At 37.8% G+C, this 17798-nt stretch overlaps 1 protein-coding gene across 1 annotated transcript in view; it reads left to right on the top strand.

Annotated features, from left to right (window-relative positions):
* LOC134225100 (atrial natriuretic peptide receptor 1) overlaps positions 1 to 17798 on the top strand; it is a 187217-nt gene that overhangs the window by 99476 nt on the left and 69943 nt on the right. Inside the window, 1 exon segment of the mRNA XM_062704883.1 lies at positions 4133 to 4531. Within this exon segment, the coding sequence (XP_062560867.1) occupies positions 4133 to 4531 (399 nt within the window).

The raw sequence follows: 17798 nt of genomic DNA, 5'->3' as shown, positions 1-17798 counted from the left end.
AAGCGCTGAATGAGTAGGGAGACGTCTTACTACCCACTTCGCACTACTCACTTTTCACAGTGAGAACTGAGAAATGAGGAGAGAGAAGTGAGACGTCTCACTTCTCACTCCTCATTTATCACATCTCGCTGTAAACAGTGAGAACCGCGAAGTGAGTATTGAGACGTCTCACTACTCACTTCACGCTCCTCATTTTTTTTCAGTGAAAAGTGAGAAATGAGGGATGACAATTGAGAGTCTCTCTTCTTACTCCTAATTTCTCACTTTTCAAATGACATATTGGGCCAAATGACCTATTCGGTCAAATGTCTTATCCGGCAAAATCTCCTATTCGGTCAAATGACCTTTTCGGCCCAATAATTCTTTCGGTCCAATAACTCTTTCGGCCAAGCTACCCTTTCGGCCAAGCGACCATTTCGGTCAAACGATCCTTTCGGCCTAGTGCAGCGGTTCTCAACCTAGGGTACATGTACCCCTGGGGGTACCTTCACTGGCCCTAGGGGGTACCTCGGGCAAAAATGCATAATGGCGGACGTATTTCAATTCCAATCGGAGCTTATTGAAAAAGTTTTGATAATTGTGTATATTTTTTTTCAAAACTTTGTCTTGTACATAATATGCATGGCGATCAGTAAATCAAAGCCAACTGAATCCTGTCCTCCTAAACCAGAACAGCGTATGAAGGGTTGCTGAACGAAAAAAAAAAAACAATCGGACAAAAAGCAAATTTTAAAAAATATGTATTGCAATCTACCTGATCTAAACAAAATGTGACAAATATGTTGGAAACATGGTTTTGAACTAAAATCTAGAATCTAAAGGACAGGAAGCAACCGTTTGAGAGGCATGAAGGCTTTTTTTTACAGAAAAGCTCGGTTGCTTTGTGGCAAGAGAATAAGAAGCATTCTTCTACGCTTCTCGGAAGCCTTCTTCAGAGCAGCTCGAATGCCTCTTTTCAAGATGTTCAGAAGCCTTCCCAGTCAACACAAGATTGTATATAATGCCGAATAAGATGCTAAAGTGGAGGCGATATAGGTACTTTCCCATACAACATGTACGTATATCGTCTCCACTCTAGCATCTTATGCTGCATCATATATGATTTTGTGTTGACTGGGTTCTTTCAAAAGGTTCGGAAGCCTCCTTTCAAGAGGCCTTTGTCTTCTTCCAAGAGACCCGGATGCCTCGTTTTAAGAGATTCGGAAGCCTTCTTTCAAAAATCTCTGAAGGATCCTTTCAAGAGGGTCGGAAGCCTTTTTCAAAAAACTTGGAAGCCTTCATTCAAGAGGCTCGGAAGGTTCTTTTCAAAAGGCTCTTTTTAAAAGGCTCTTTTCAAGAGGCTCGAAAGCCTCCATTGAAGAGGCTCGGAAGTCTTCTTTCAAGAGGCTTGGAAGCCTCCTCTCAAGAAGCTCGAAAACCTTCTTTCAAAAGGCTCAAAAACCTCCTTTCAAGAGGCCTGCCTCGTTTTAAGCAGTCCGGAAGCCTACTTTCAAGAGCCTCGGATACCTCCCTTCAAGAGGCTCGGAACTCTTCTTCCAAGTGGATTGGAAGCATACTTTCAAGAGGTTCAGAAGCATCCTTTAAAAATGCATAGGAAGCCTTGCTCCTTTCAAGATGCAAAAGAAAGCCTCCTTTCAAGAAGGTCACAAGCCTTCTTTCAAAAAGCTCGGAAGGCTCTTTTTAATATGCTCGAAAGCCTACCTTCAAGAAGCTCGTAATTCTTCTTTCAAGAGGCTTGGAAGCATACTTTTAAGAGGCTCAGAAACGTCTTTTCAAGATGCAAAAGAATCATCTTTTTAAGCGGCTAGAAAGCGCGTCTACAAGAGGCTTGGAAGCCTATTATCAAGATCTGCGGAAGCCTACTTTCAAGAGATTAAGAAGCTTCTTTTTGTAGGCTTGGAAGCCTCCCTTCAAAAGGCTCGGAATTATTCTTTCAAGAGGCTTAGAAGCCTACTTTCAAGAGGGGGTACCTCAATTAATGCAAAAGTTTGAAGGGGTACCTCTCAAGAAAAAGGTTGAGAACCGCTGGCCTAGTGGCATTCGACCAAATGGCTTTCGGCCGAATGGGTTTCGGCCAAACGATACTTCCTACTCAACTCGGAGGTTTAGTGTGCCAATCCAAAATAGGTTTTATTAGGTTGAGTAACATTCATTTAAATTCAGTAAAATTTACAAAGGCTTACCAAATAGCATAATTTGGGAGGACTTTTTCATGCAATGTCATCTCGTTCTCCTTTCAGCCATGAATAGCTGTCACAAAAAATCTCCATGCTCAGAGTGTATAAGTTTTTGATTGGGCCTTCAAAGACAGTTTAATTTACTTTTTCTACAGATTACTCGGTTTCATTGATAAGACAACTCTATTCTACGACACCAAGAGAGGTTAAAATTTGAAATGTTGAATCAATATATGCGGTATTCCGGAAAATTACGTTTCAGGTGATTCGAATCTATATTCGGTGGTTCGAACCGTGAAATTTTGTTTAGCACTGCTAATATCAGATTTCGTTCTTTCCTTTCGTATTGGTATTTTCCAAAAATTTTGCAAGAAAAAATATTTTTTTATGAGGCGAAACGGTATTATGTGGAATACCGAAATAAAATTTAATGATTCCGTGAAGCTGCAAATACTAAAACTCGTTTTAGATCTTTTCCACTTCGTATTTTGTACCATTGTAAAAGTAAAACCAATGTGGCAGCATGTTTTGACTCTAGGTTGCCATCTTCATGGTCTTTTTCGAAAGTTTTAAAAGAATATCAAAACCTTTAAATTTGCCCTAGAGAGCTGCGACATTATCCAAATAGTTAAGTCAACATTCAGTAAGCACAATAATCGTTGGTGCGTTCCCTTACCATAGATGGCCAGATGTATTTTTTACCGTAAACTACGTCTAAGAGGAAGGCTCGGATACAGGGTGTAAAATGAAAATTTCAAAGTCATGAAATGATGTTAGATTTTGAGCGCTAATGGCGCCTGTATCTTTAGATGGATTTTTGGGATTTATATATCAATGGACTCGGAAAGTCTCTACCAATGAAATCATGAAGTTTGATATGTCGCATGATGGGGTTTGGTTATTTTCCAAAATTGTCCCTTGAACCGGTATTCGGTAAATGCATTTACCGATTTCAATCGATTCAAATAAGGCCCAGGAAGTACAAAACTACCGTAGATTGCCATAACTTAAATCATGAAGTTTGATGTGTCGGGCCATATGAGAGAACAAGCATTGTAACCTGTCTTGGTACAGTGATCACCACATCACTATCCAAGCCGTTCCTGGATGGACGTTAGTCAGAATAACAGCGATTTCAACAATGCTTGTTCTCTCATATGGCCCTCTGCTAGTCTTCAGTTTCTATTCATTTCACACTTGCCGCTCGCTTGCGGTGTCAATCGAATCTGTATCTTCATTACTTTCATCTACTCCCTTTCGCTTTGAGTAGTATAATTATCACCGAAAAATGCCAATAAATTAATTTTGATCAAACCAAAATATCAGTTACACCCCTCTGCTTCTAACGCCCTCAATATATGAATGGAAAAAAATGATATGTATTTGATATTGTGTTACACACGGGACAAATAGACGATAGCAATACATACAATACTCCTTGTTATTTGGTAGTGATTTGTGGAATCAATAATAGGATATTAGCTTGATTGTAATAATTTGGCCGTAGGATTTTGAAGATTCAGATTCCACAAACTTTAGTCGTAACTAAAGCTATGATAAGCAAGATAAATTCTCAGGGAAAAAACATGTTGTCTTATATCGAATGCCAAAAAATTGAAATACGTTGTTCTCCGATCAAGCAGCATATTCTATATTTTCCCCGAGTCAGCTGTAAAGGAAATAGCTACAGAAATAGATTTAAATAAACACGTTCCACCCAATGTCACCCCATAATCAAACACTTTCCTGCAGTCATCTGCATTCGATTCGGCTATTAACGGTTAATAATTTCATTCGACTTTGATCCGATTCGATACGCTCGATAGGCCAACTGTAAACAACCCCGCTCGAGAAACTTGAGCCGAAAAGTGCCAAGCAGGATTGGTCTTTCGGCCCTCCGCCCCACCACCGTGGCACGTGTGTTAGTATAAATATGTGTTCGCTTCTATTATTAGACGTCTTCTTCGGTCCCATCTGCGATTACGTGATTGCCCCAATCGCGCGGTACAACGCTGTTTGGGGCATTCCGATTCTCACGACCGGGGGCTTGGCGGATGCATTCACAATCAAGTCGCCAAACTATCCGACCCTGACGCGAATGATGGGCAGCTACAGCGATCCCGGCATGGCGCTGCGGGAAATGTACCGACACTTCAACTGGACCATTCAGGCGTTCATCTACCACGACAACGACGAGAAGCGCGGCATGGGACACTCGGACTGCTCGATGGCGATACTGTCCATCTTCCGAGTTCTCAACACCACCGAGTACTTTTCGCACAATTTCGACGAAACCGAAACGGATTACCGGGGATACCTGCGGATACTGGAGGAAACGAAGCGGAAGGCCAGAAGTAAGTGTTATCATGAACTTAGTTTAGTTTACACTTGAATAAATGCTAGCCGTATTGATTAATTGCCTGGTATTAAAATTGTTTATTCAATTCGGCTGAGATGATTGCTTTCATGAATCGGAATAAACAAAATGCATTTCCCCATCACTCAACACTATGATTGAAAATAGTTAGGGTTAGTGCTCCTGGGTTTTATCTCGACTTGCAAAACAAAGGATTGAATAGCATTTTGCTTCGTTGCTTTTGAGATATTTCAGCAATAAACACGCTTGGTAATAAAAAAGGAAGTATCGGGCAAATATACCAGCGTGGTATTTATAATGGAACAATTACCTTACCTATCGTATGAAAATTGTCGTCCAAGCAATGCGTGCTTTGGAATAGACACAGGATATAACCAACAAATGAGGAAAATGTGTATGTGTATGGTCGATGAATAATTTTTATTTTTCCACTATTCTTTTCTTTTGACCAATGGCCTCAACTTATAGGCTGTTCCATAAATTATAAGCACACTAACAAGTAGTAGACAGATTGAACTGCATGTAATGAGTCATTAAAATTTGTATGCATCCTATAGATTAACTACATTTAATAAACATGATGCAATTTTTTCGAATAGTTGCGAAATATAGCGTCTATTATTAGTCAGAAAATTTGGCTTGCACAAATGGACCATTTTTGGAACGTTTTTTCTTGAAAAATCCTTTAAAATTTGAATTTTCATTGCAGGTGTAAGGGAGAACAGCCTAAAATACACCGCTTAAGTTTTTTCGATGTTTTCACCAATATATATTCACAAAGAGTATCGAGCCATTTCAACGTGTAGATGCAAAATTCACAAAACTAGCAACATTTCACAATGATCTCATATTCAAAACAACAGGTGCCAGTCTTGGCACGGTGGTTTCCATACCACTAACCAAGCCGTCCACAACCAGAACGATAGACAAGAAGATTCACGCTTCGATTGTTAAGCTGTTCAATAGATGGTCTCCATGCCTCCCTTTCACACTCTATCGTTTGATTTTCAATTATCTTTCGATTATCTACTCCCTCATACTTTAAGTAGAACTGATCGATAAAGCCGATAAACAAATCATTCAAAACAATAAAGTTTTTATGACTTTCTAAAGCATTTAAAATAAGTTTTTAAAATGGGCCTGGTGCAAAACAACCGAATGGTGGTGTAAAATGATTTAATTGATGATGATGATGATGATGATGATGATACTACCATCTATTGTAGCAAGGCACCTGCCGATAGCACTGGCCATATCTGACAAAAGATTTGATCATGATTATACATCAAACTCCTGTATGAAGGGCCAAAAATGGGTGGGGTGGTGTGGTTCCATAAGCAGAGATACTTATGCGAATCCACGGGATGAATAGAGAATCTCCTTCCAGAAGAAAGTTCGTACATACAATAATATAGCCTAGCCCTCGTTTCCCAGATTGACCCAATAGATGGGGAGAAGAGCTTGCCCTTTATTCACGAGATGTTAACAATAGGAAGTTGGCGATTCCACTCTTCCTATCCAAATCGCTTCAATCGGGTACCCTGATGTTTTTTTTATATAATCATATAGTTTCAAATAGATGTAATGTAAATTAATAATATATGCAATGGAATTTTCCCACCAAAAAATTGAAATCTTTTCTTAATCACCAGCATGTTTTGAAACTAATTGAATCATTTGTTTGAGAAACTGCATAAGTCCATTTTACACAATTTCGAGAAAACAACAAAAAACTGATATGGAAATGCTAATATCATCTTCCAAACTTGGACGTACATGTTCATGATAGAATTAGAGGCGAAAGTATAGAATTGATAGTTCCGTTAGGATACGGCAGGCATGAAGAATGTTTTTATAGAAGTCGATTTGACAGCGAGCGGAGGGCAATATTTGTGATGGCACATATCACGGACATATTTTAACGCCACATGTTAGAGTACAAAAGTAAGCATGCTGAGACCGTAGAGCATCGACTCAGTTCAGCTTGTGCGAAGATAGTAGTGACGACACATGTCTACGTTCAAACTGAATGTTTACATACGTGCTGAGCCTGCCTTGTTTTTTGTATACCGTGAAAAGCATCCTATGATTGAATCAAAACTAATAAAGAGATCACAGTAAACCTGATTACTTGTATATTGCTACATATTAACTATTGGGTGTGATATCTTTTTATAACTGGCTCCATCCATATACTCCGACCAAATCCTGTAATTCAGGTAACCAATTCCATCGGAAAGAAAAGCTATGCTACCTAGAAAATATTCCCTTTTATTTCCTTTTGAGTTGTTTTTAATTTAAATTAAAATATTGGTGCAATCTTGATGAAATTATAACATGTAAAGAAAAAGTACCGAATTTGCACACTTTTTGACTATTTACTAAAACTGCAATATCTCAGCCCCAGAACAACATTTCTTGGATCTTTTTTTATGGAAATACTCCTTATAAATAGCTCTTTGTAGTATGTAAATTTTTCTGAACGAGAAAAAAAAATTTTTGTTTGGGGATGAAATAACTTCGAAAATTTGTCAAAAAATGTGCTTTTTTTCGATATTTAAAAAGTTTTGCAGACTGAAAAAACGCATAATACCAAAAAATAATGCATGGAGAATATGGGCAAAGATCCACAGAAAAACAAAAAAATATAAAACGAATGAGTGACCTTCAAAAAAAATTGTGGAAGGACCCATATTTGATTTTTTACATAAAAAAAAATCATTTTTCTAAAATCGATCTGGCGCGACATCTAAACATTTTTTTAGAAATTCGGTTTGTTCTACAAAAATTATCCAGACAGGTATATCTTTCATTTCAGGGTTGAGCACCATGACTTTTCAAACATCGATTTTTTTTTTTGGGACACCCTAATACTCACCTTCCAGAGTCTCAACGGCACTTACCTCCCACTCACTGTTTACGTAAAATTTAAGTCAAGTGCATTTTTATGATCTGCATCTCTTGCATGATCTGAAGGTAGATACCAACAGCCGAACGTTGGGTAATGGCATCCTACGGACCACAAAAAATAGTCGTCATGATCCACTATAGGCTCGAAATCTGCTGATGGATGGGTAGGACATCATGCTTTACATATCTTCTTCATTCTTACATTCTTGAATTCAGGAAATCCCACCATCGGGAAAAAATAAGAGACAGCATTGTTGTACCCGAAAGTAAGGAAGTAGGCTCCACGACCTCCACCACCACCGCCGCACACCGTCTTCCTTGTCGACGGAACAGAACTTGAGCTGCTAGTTCTACCATTTCGTCAGGGAATCCGTTGTTGATGTCTTCTAGCAGCATCTCTCCAAAGGGTACCCAAAAGTCTAGGTTCTTGAATCTTCAAATTGGAGTTTGAATTTTTTTTTTCACAAAAAAACAGAAAAAAAGACGCCTTATGAAATTTTTGCATCTAGTGGTGTAAAATGACTTAATTACACGTAAAATAATGGTGAACGCATGGTTGTTTATTAAAAGAGGTTTTTTGTGGGCAAAATTATGAATCCTGCAATAAATGGTGATATTCGTCATAAAAATATAGAAAGATAAGACAAATATTTTTTCTGTGGCTTCAATGGAGTATGGGATTTCAATTTTTGCCATATTCTACAATTTGGTCACTTTTTGCAATAAGCCTGTTTGAAGCTAGATAAAATACGATTATCGATCGTGATTAAATGTTGACAGAATATGTGTATGATTAATGATTAACGATCGATATGATTAATGAATAATGATTATGAATAATCAAATTAAATGATTTACATAGTGATCAATAGTCAAGTAACCTTTCTTCCAAATTGGGTTATTGAAGGGTATAAAATTATATGATTATGATTGAAGATTAATGAATAAAAGCGATGTATGCAATGATTAAAATTGATGATTAATGAATAAACTCAAAACAATTATGAATATGATTAGTGATTAATGATTGAATTTAAAATTATATGATTAACGATTAGTGATTAATGATTAAATCATATTTTTTGTATGACTATGATTAATGAATAATGATTAAATAACCCATTATTCATTAATCATGATTAAATCTATGATTAATCACTAATGCTCTGGGCTGTATTCTTCGAAAGTTCTACCATTTCGCCAGTGAATCCGTTGTTGATGTCTTCTAGTAGCATCTCTCCAAAGGGTACCCAAAAGTCTAGGTTCTTGAATCTTCAAATTGGAGTTTGAATTTTTTTTTCACAAAAAAACAGAAAAAAAGACGCCTTATGAAATTTTTGCATCTAGTGGTGTAAAATGACTTAATTGCACGTAAAATAATGGTGAACGCATGGTTGTTTATTTTGTCTTAATGGATTGAACGACAATCTTACGGATAAGGTGAATAATTTGCAAATCGTTGAATTTAAGTGAAAATGAAAAAATCGCTTATTTTTTCCATTGCAGCTCAATAATTAATAAATAATAATGAATTGTAGGTGCGTTATCCACTATTCTCCCCTATAGGTATGATAGCCCTGTCGTCGAGAAGAGGTTGCAAATAAAATGTAAATATTATCTAGTTTTTTAATACCGGCGTGGCTTAAAAATTCAATGACTTTGTCGTTTGGTATATGTTGGGGCTTATGTAGACTCCTTATCATAAGAAAGCACAGATTAAAAAATCAAAAAATCATGTTATGTATGTGAAACGAAAGCTCGACATTTATTTTATGTATTTCGGAGCACCTCATTGTGAATTTCAAATGCCTCTAATTCTCCTTCGATTACAACATTTTGAGTTTCAACATCTGTAATGGCTGGTAAACTATTTAGTATAATAACCATTTGCAATGGATTTTTTGTATATATTGATGACAAATTTGAAAAAAATACTTGAAAATGTGCAAACGCCTTAAACCAATGTGAAAAAAATCCAATGAGAAAGAAGACAAGATAACAAATTATACGTAACCGAAAAATTGTAAATAAAAAGCTCGAGAAAAGTTTTCTTTTTCAATTTCTTTTCTTTTAATTTCTGGAACAGTCTATATGTATTAATTTGTTAGGTACATTATTCAGCATTTGTTAGATATAAGCATTTTTTAAATAACAAGATAACACCAGTCCAAATATATACGTTTGGTACCGAAATGGTCTAAGTAGTCGAAATGAAAATAAGGGGGTGGAATCAAATGGAATACCATCATCGGGGTGACAATGGGCCAAATAGGGGTGAGCTTGGGCCACCGTTTCAACAACTTGTCTGTATAACAGAATTGAAGTATCTAAGGGCAAGAACACTAAAATATAAAAGATATTTTGAACGATTCAGTCATCTGAACCACACACTGCTCATAAGAACGATACACAATAGTAAAAAAGGAGGTTTTTTGTGGGCAAAATTATGAATCCTGCAATAAATGGTGATATTCGTCATAAAAATATAGAAAGATAAGAAAAATATTTTTTCTGTGGCTTCAATGGAGTATGGGATTTCGATTTTTGCCATATTCTACAATTTGGTCACTTTTTGCAATAAGCCTGTTTGAAGCTGGATAAAATACTAATGGTTATAGAGCACTATTAGCTTCTGATGTTTTCATTTATTTAACTTACATCTAAACAAATAACACTGAGTCAACAATTTGACGCCACAATACACAGTTCGAGGCCGCATCTTCCCATCCTCGAATGCACCCACGCTCGCCTCGTTTTGTACTTGATCAGCGAACCTTGCTCGCTGCGCTCCACGACGTCTCGTACCTGCGGGATCTGAAGCGAACACCTTCTTTGCAGTGTTGCTGTCTAGCATCGTATCCTTCCGGCTTTAACTACCTTCTGGATACTGGGCTCGCCATAGAGCTGGGTAGGCTCGTGGTTCATTATTCGCCGCCACACACCGTCTTCTTGCACACCGCCAAAAATGGTCATAAGCACCCGTCTCTCAAATACTCCGAGTGCTTGCAAGTTCTCCTCGAACATTGTCCATGTTTCATGTCCGTAGAGGACTACCGGTCTTATCAGCGTTTTGTACATAACACATTTGGTGCGGTGGTGAATCTTTTTTGACCGCAGTTTCTTCTGGAGCCCACAGATGATGCGCCTTCGTATTTCACGACTAATATTATTATCAGTTGTTAGCAGACGAGCTCGGTGGTCTAGTGGCTACCGCTTCTGCCTTATAAGCAGAAGGTCGTGGGTTCAATTCCAGGCTCGTCCCTTTCCTACTTTGTATTTCTATCTTAGTTCTTTCTGTGTTTCACGTTCTACCAGAACGATTCCTACTGTTAAACCTTCAACACTAACAATCCAAAAACCTCCCGTGGCACCTATGAGAGGTCGTAGAGTTCTCTGCATCTTTCTTAAGTAGGTGTCCAACTAACCATCCTTCCCCTTCCTCAGCATTCGCAAGGACGTGGCCAGGACAGATCTCGACTATTGGAGAGTGCATTGCTTTCATCTAAGAGATAGCGATTAGTCCCAAATCAATATCTGTGGTAACGGATGAAAGTGTTGCTACTTTCATAAGATAGTCTTGGCTTGTACCACCTACGAATTTGTGCGAAATGCTTAATGCTAATGCTAATGCTAATGCTAATATTATTATCAGTTGTTAGCAAGGATCCAAGGTAGACGAATCCATCGACCACCTCGAAGATATCCCCGTCTATCGTAACACTGCTTCCCATGCAGTCCCTGTTTCGCTCGGTTCTGCCCACTAGCATGTCCTTTGTCTTCGATGCATTCACCACCAGTCCAACTTCGTATGCCGCCTTGAAATCAATGAACAGATGGTGGGACCTGGTATTCACGGGTTTTTTGAAGGATTTGCTTTACAGTAAGGATCTGGTCCGTTGTCGAGCGGCCATCAACGAAGTCGGCTTGAAAACTTCCCACGAACTCATTCACTAATGGTAACAGATGACGGAAGATGACCTGGGATATCACTTTGTAGGCGGCATTAAGGATGGTGATCGCTCGAAAGTTCTCACACTCCAGCTTGTCACCAGTTCTTGTAGATGGCATATAAACCCTCCTTCCACTCCTCCGGTAGCTGTTCAATTTCCCAGATTCTTAGTATCAGTTTGTACATGCAAGTGGCCAGCTTTTCCGGGCCCATCTTGATGAGCTCAGCTCTGATACCATCCTTACCAGCTGCTTTATTGGTCTTGTACTCTCAGCGCCATTCAAATGATCCTCGTAGTACTGCTTCCACCTTTCGATCACCACACGTTGAACCGTCAAGATGCTCCCATCCTTATCCCTGCACATTTCGGCTCGCGGCACGAAGCCTTTGCGGGATGCGTTGAGCATCTGATAGAACTTTCGTGTTTCTTGAGAGCTGTTCCATCTCCTCGCACTCCGCTTCTTCCAGACGACATTTTTTCTCCTGAAAGAGGTGGGTATTAGGGTGGTTCAAAAAATCGATTTTGCCCCACAGTGCTCATCTGATTCTTTACCATGTTCTGAGTGTCCTCTGAAAATTTGAGCTCATTTGGATTAAAACTGATTTAGCACAAGCAGTTTCAAGTTTGCATGCAAATTAGTATGGGGAAATTTATTTTTTCATTATACTGTAAATAACGCTTCCACATCAATCGCAGGTTAAAAGAAAACCTATATAGCTAAAAGGAATACTCATCAGCTTTCACTCAGTGAAAACCGCATCTTAATTAATCGTTCCAATAATTAGTAATCGAATTTAATCTATACCGTGGTTTTCTGGAGCTAATTGCAAAAATCATCAACAGGCAACATTGCTGCTCGTGGCGCGAAAGATAGCACACACAAATTCAGGCTACTATGTTGCCCTGCACATTTCAGTGATGCCCTCAAAGAAGTTTAACGATCATGACTAAAGATTCGCAACCTGTCTTAAAATCGATTACTAATTTTTGGGACGATTAATCAACATGCGGTTTTCGTTGGGTGAAAGCTGTTGAGTATCCCTTTTAGCTATGTAGGTTTTCTTTTAACCTTCGCTTAATGGGGAAACGTCATTAACAGTATAATGACAAAATTAATTTTCCCATACTAATTTGCATGAAAACTTGAAACGGCTTGTGCTAAATCAGTTTTAATGCAAATGAGCTCAAATTTTTAGAGGACACTTAGAGCATGGTAAAGAATCAGATGAGCACTGTGGAGCAAAATCGATTTTTTGAACCACCCTAGTGGGTATGCTGTCTTCGCTTCCGTCTACACCGTTCCACGTTCTGCTGGGTACCATGCTGCAGCCTGCGCTACGTCGTTCTTCCCCAGAATCTGTCTGCACTTTTCGTCGAACCAATCGTTCCGTCGCCTTCCGTTGCTTTTACAAAACTACTAAAAACTAAATTCTGGATGGAGCTATCACGTAATCAAGCCTATTGCGTAAATCTTTTTCAGACCTTTAAAACGATGTATAAATATAACACTTTTGTGACGAAAATTTTCCATTTTCCAAAATAACGTAAAAATGTTATTTCTAGGAACGCCCAGATTGAAGAAATAAGTCCCAGAAGTCGTCTTTAAAACTTTTTAAGACATTCCTTAAGATGTTGTTCTTTTGTCCTGATCACTTTTTCCATTAACAATGCGGCAAGTTTTGGAAAAAAGTTTTTTGTGTTCATACTCTTCGTCTTTTTTTCTTCTTTTCTTATTTCCCTTTCTTACATTGTATGCTAAATCATTTCTACAGCATTTCATTTGTCAGATATTTGGTTACTGATTGAGGTATGCAACTATGTATGTCGATAACAACTCCTTACTCATTACAAAAGACAAAGCTATATTAAATCGTTTTGATTATGAGTTGAATATCGTTGCTGAAAATCACACAATTTCAATTAAATTACTGATGGGATCAACTTTATTATTTTCGCTACATTGCTTATTTTTCTTTGTCGACCTTTCCGCTATTATCGACGGAATAATAAATATTATGATCTTGAATGAGAGCCTGAATACATATCGGAAGCAAATGGTAAGCAAGTTAATAAGGAAGAGAAAATCAACTGAACAGTGCTGGTTCGTTTACGAGACATTCTGCTCCAGAAATACTGTACAATATGACGACCCGGACATTGTTTTTGCAGTCTTACAAAAAAAGTGACATAGGCGAAAATGGATCGAGGTTATTGAATTGAGCGTGACTTAATTTGAGCAGGGAACAAAGGCTTGTGCTTATCTCTATATGAAGAAGATGAAGCTACTGTAAGGCAGCAAACATTGTAGCGTTGAAAAATATTGAAAATGCACAAATCTCAATTTGATAGACTTATTTACAAATATGAATCATTAAAAACAACTTACCTATATTAAAAGCACAAATGCGGTCATTTAGGTCAGCCAGTATTATGATAATTTATTCACGTTTACTAGATTCTCTTGAAATACATTTCGAATATTCAGTGAATCCAGTCATAAATAACGACATACCTACAACATACGTTGTCGTTCATTAATCAACAATAACTGCTCGTCAAGTCCATTTCTTTGCATCATTAAAGGTGGAGCAGAACGCGAATCATTTTGTTGTGTTGCAGGAGCATAGACTTCCATCAATCACCCCTCATTTTGACTGCATATGGTTGGGGAAAGGAAGGGCAATATGCCCTAGCTAAGCAAAGATTGCTTTAATGTCTTAGCTGTAACGATTTTCATAGGTATTTTCACCTTATGCAACAGTTAAACAATACAGCTAGCTGATGCCATTTAAAAGTTAATTCACAATTTAATTAATATTCACATTTAAAAAATGTGATGATATTTCGTTTTAGGTGATGATATTTTTAATTTAGGTTTTTCCAACCTTCCTATCTTTTATTTTGACACTTGTTTTTGGTCTAGTTTTTTGCGGCCATGCCAAATACGGTAAATATAAGAGTATACCCAAAAGGCGTTTTGCCCCGGGGGGCGTTTTGGGGCCTCTTCTCCTATTGATGTATCTGATGGAAATCTCTCCTTACGGAAGTATTCTAGTCAAAATACACTCTCAGCTCTGTCTAAAACACTAATACTAAGTTTCCGAATGCTGCTTTCTAAGTTTTTCGAACCCACACAAAATTCTATTTCGCTTTCAAACATTTTCATTTTTCGCGCACGCCAAAGTATGTCGAAAAGCTATAAATTCACTCCGATAACGAGCTTTTGATAGAATGTCCTGAATGCTCCATCGGCTCTGTTTGGTGAAGTTTTTATGCGCGTTTATGTGACCGACAAATGTAATCTTTTTTTACTATCTTTAAATCGATTAACTTAAAACAACCCGAAATGCACAAATTAGACCGATTTGTTGGCAGCAATTGATATATGACTGGATTTGGCCATACATAAGTCACAGTAACTCTTCTATGGCAAGTGCATTGCGAGTGTAAATATAATAAATAAGACTAAATTGCTAAAAATATATATTTAGAATATGTGAAGAAAAAAATAAAAGAATATTTTTAGCCCCATTGGTTATATTCCCATCCACCCAGTTCGACGATTTCCTGGTTGATTTCCTATTTGAAACTTTATCACCATACGTAATGTAAGCATTTGAATGTCACTCGACGCACAAAAAACAGTGACCCACTCTTCTACAGATTCCTTTACCGTGGTTTCTCAAGAAACTTTTGCATAGCGAGATTTCGAACATTGCGATGTTCACATACGGGCCACTCTCGTCAGGGATCGATACAAACGTAAATATTATTATTTGAAAGATTATTCGAATGTCTGTAGCTTTAAATTTCGGTATCTTACAACCTCAGCACGCACACACATGGCTTGCTCTGGAAAACAAACGCGGATTCAATTCATCTTCCCTACAAGATAAAAAGCAAATGACAGTAAAAATTATCCTATTACTTTTTCATTGGAATGCAAGCATAATAGATTCCCTTGGGTAGGTTAACGAGTAACGAAGATTCTACCTTCTGTCACAATTTGATGACAAGGGTCCTACGGAGAAAACATCACAAATGCCGGATGTCCATCAGCATCCGGAAAAGTCCGGAAAATGGTTGTTTCACCATTCCGTTTATTCGATGTATAATTACATGATTAATGGTTTTATTCCGCAAACATAATCGCTATTCCGAACAGGATAGATTTAAAAGAATGCACTGAGTTTCGAAAAACACTTCTGGATTTCCATCCACATCGAACTTGTAACATGGATTCATTTGATTGTTTTGTGGAACGTTGCCGTTTGAAATCTGTCAAGCGTACTCTTCGCGTTATTCAAGGAAGTTGTGATACGTTGTTTTATTTTTATTCGGAACTCGAAGAATCTTGTTTCAACATGCGTTTTAAATAAAATAATATATAATATGAAAAGACGTTTGCATCTTTCTACTTCATTTTACAAAATAATTCCTCTCTATGCAGTCTTATGCAACGTACACACCAGTCAAGCAGTTCGACGAACATTGACTCCACCCCCAAGAAACCGCTTCGGTTGCTGCTTTGTTGGAACGTGTGTGAAGTTGTTCGAACAACCATTTGACAGTTGGCGGCTCGGTTGGAAAAAATTAAAACGGTTTGATTTTGGTTTGAGTTGTCGGGGGTGGAGTCAAGGTTTGCCGAACATGTGTGAGCATTTGTAGTGAAGTTGCACAAACCCCCATATATTTTTTGATGGTTGGTGCTCAAGATAGCGCTTCGGTCGTTCGTGTGTGATATTGTTGGTCGAATAAATTGATTGTTCGTGCCGCTGTTGGTAAAACTTGATGGATGTTGGAACAAACGAGAGGTGGAGTCAATGTTGGTCAAACTGCTTGACCGTGTGTACGTTCCATTATATACATTTTAATTTTTTTTCTGGGCCGAAATCTATAGGGTGGAGCTAGCACCAATAGTGGAGGCAGTGGGGTTTTTATAAGATTTTTTCGTAATTATTGATGTGTATTTGTAAATACATTTTTAATAAGTTTAAACTAACTGTGTCGTAAACAGACCACACTGCGCATCACACTGCTATCAGACGCAGCTATCCGAATAAAACGGACTGTAGTAAATAAAGCTCCTTCTTGATTCAACATTCGAACGATCAACATAAGGCATATAGTCTTAGTCACTAGCCCTTAAATCAGCGGCCCTAGCCCTTAATTATGAAGTGGCGAATTCCATAAGAAATATATTGATAGTACCACTATGGGAACCAAAATTATTTTTTATAAGTGATGCAAGCAATTTTTGGTAGTTTTTTTTTATGTTAAACAGCCAAATTCTTCTTTTTGGATGCAAATTCATTAGTTTATCTAAATTGTCTAAGGCAGCGGCTCTCAAAAAAATCTACTCATCTACTGAGGAGCCTTCCCCCTCTTTTTCTTTCGAGGAAATTTTCATTAATCTTCCGTGAAAAGAGTGTGACGAAAAGTGAAGTTAACATTTTTTTACTGAAAATGAGTAAAAATTCTACGAGAAAAAAATATAGGGCAACTCTTTTTAAGATTCGGATTTCTGTGAATCGTTGAAATTATTCTTCCTTATGAAGAAACAATATTTCATGTTAAAGAACTACTAGTGGGGAAAGTGGCACTTACATGGCTTCTATACTTCTATACTACTGAGATATAGTTTTTTTGCTTCTGCAAACAATATTTCAATTCATCTTTCATAGTCCCACGCAAAACTTTAGGTCTCGATGAACTTTTAAGAATAACTTTTAAGTTATTTGAGGAGAGTCTACGATTTTGAGAGATTAATAGAAAATCCGAAATTGTTTTATTGTTTTATTGTTTTACTTCTCTCCACGAACAGCCTAGATAGCCGTGTGGTGTCTGGTTTTCTGGCTAAGAATAACATTACGGATTGCCTGTTCCAGTGGTAAAAGTCCACCATACAGGTGATCCCTAATTCGCGGTGTGATGCGGCTTTATGCTTACCGTGCCTACGAATGAATTGTTAGGGAGTCTAATAAGAACCTAACCGCAAACGAAACCTGTGAAGCACCAGGGCCCCCTTCACAGTATTTAGCCCTCGCTGCGCTAACCGGAGCTATGGCGTAGTTCATTTTTTTGCTTCTCCGAGATAATCGGCTACTCTTATTCAATCTCAACTTGAGGTTAAATAAGGATGGGGTTATGAATATGTGTTTTACTTAGTTTTTCAACAAATTGTCACCTATATGGATTCGCATTATGCGTTTTTCACAGGGTACTCTGTGTTTCGTCTTTGACGTTCGGCTTCGGCTACTCTTGTTCAATCTCAACGTGAGGTTAAATAAGGGTAGGGTTATGAATATGTTTTTACTTAGCTTTTCAACAAATTGTCACCTACATGGATTCGCATGATGCGTTTTTCACAGTGCACTCTGTGTT

This window comes from Armigeres subalbatus, chromosome 3, assembly GCF_024139115.2.
Source record: "Armigeres subalbatus isolate Guangzhou_Male chromosome 3, GZ_Asu_2, whole genome shotgun sequence".
NCBI classification, from domain to species: Eukaryota; Metazoa; Arthropoda; class Insecta; order Diptera; family Culicidae; genus Armigeres; species Armigeres subalbatus.
This window is presented reverse-complemented; position numbering and strand designations above follow the sequence as displayed.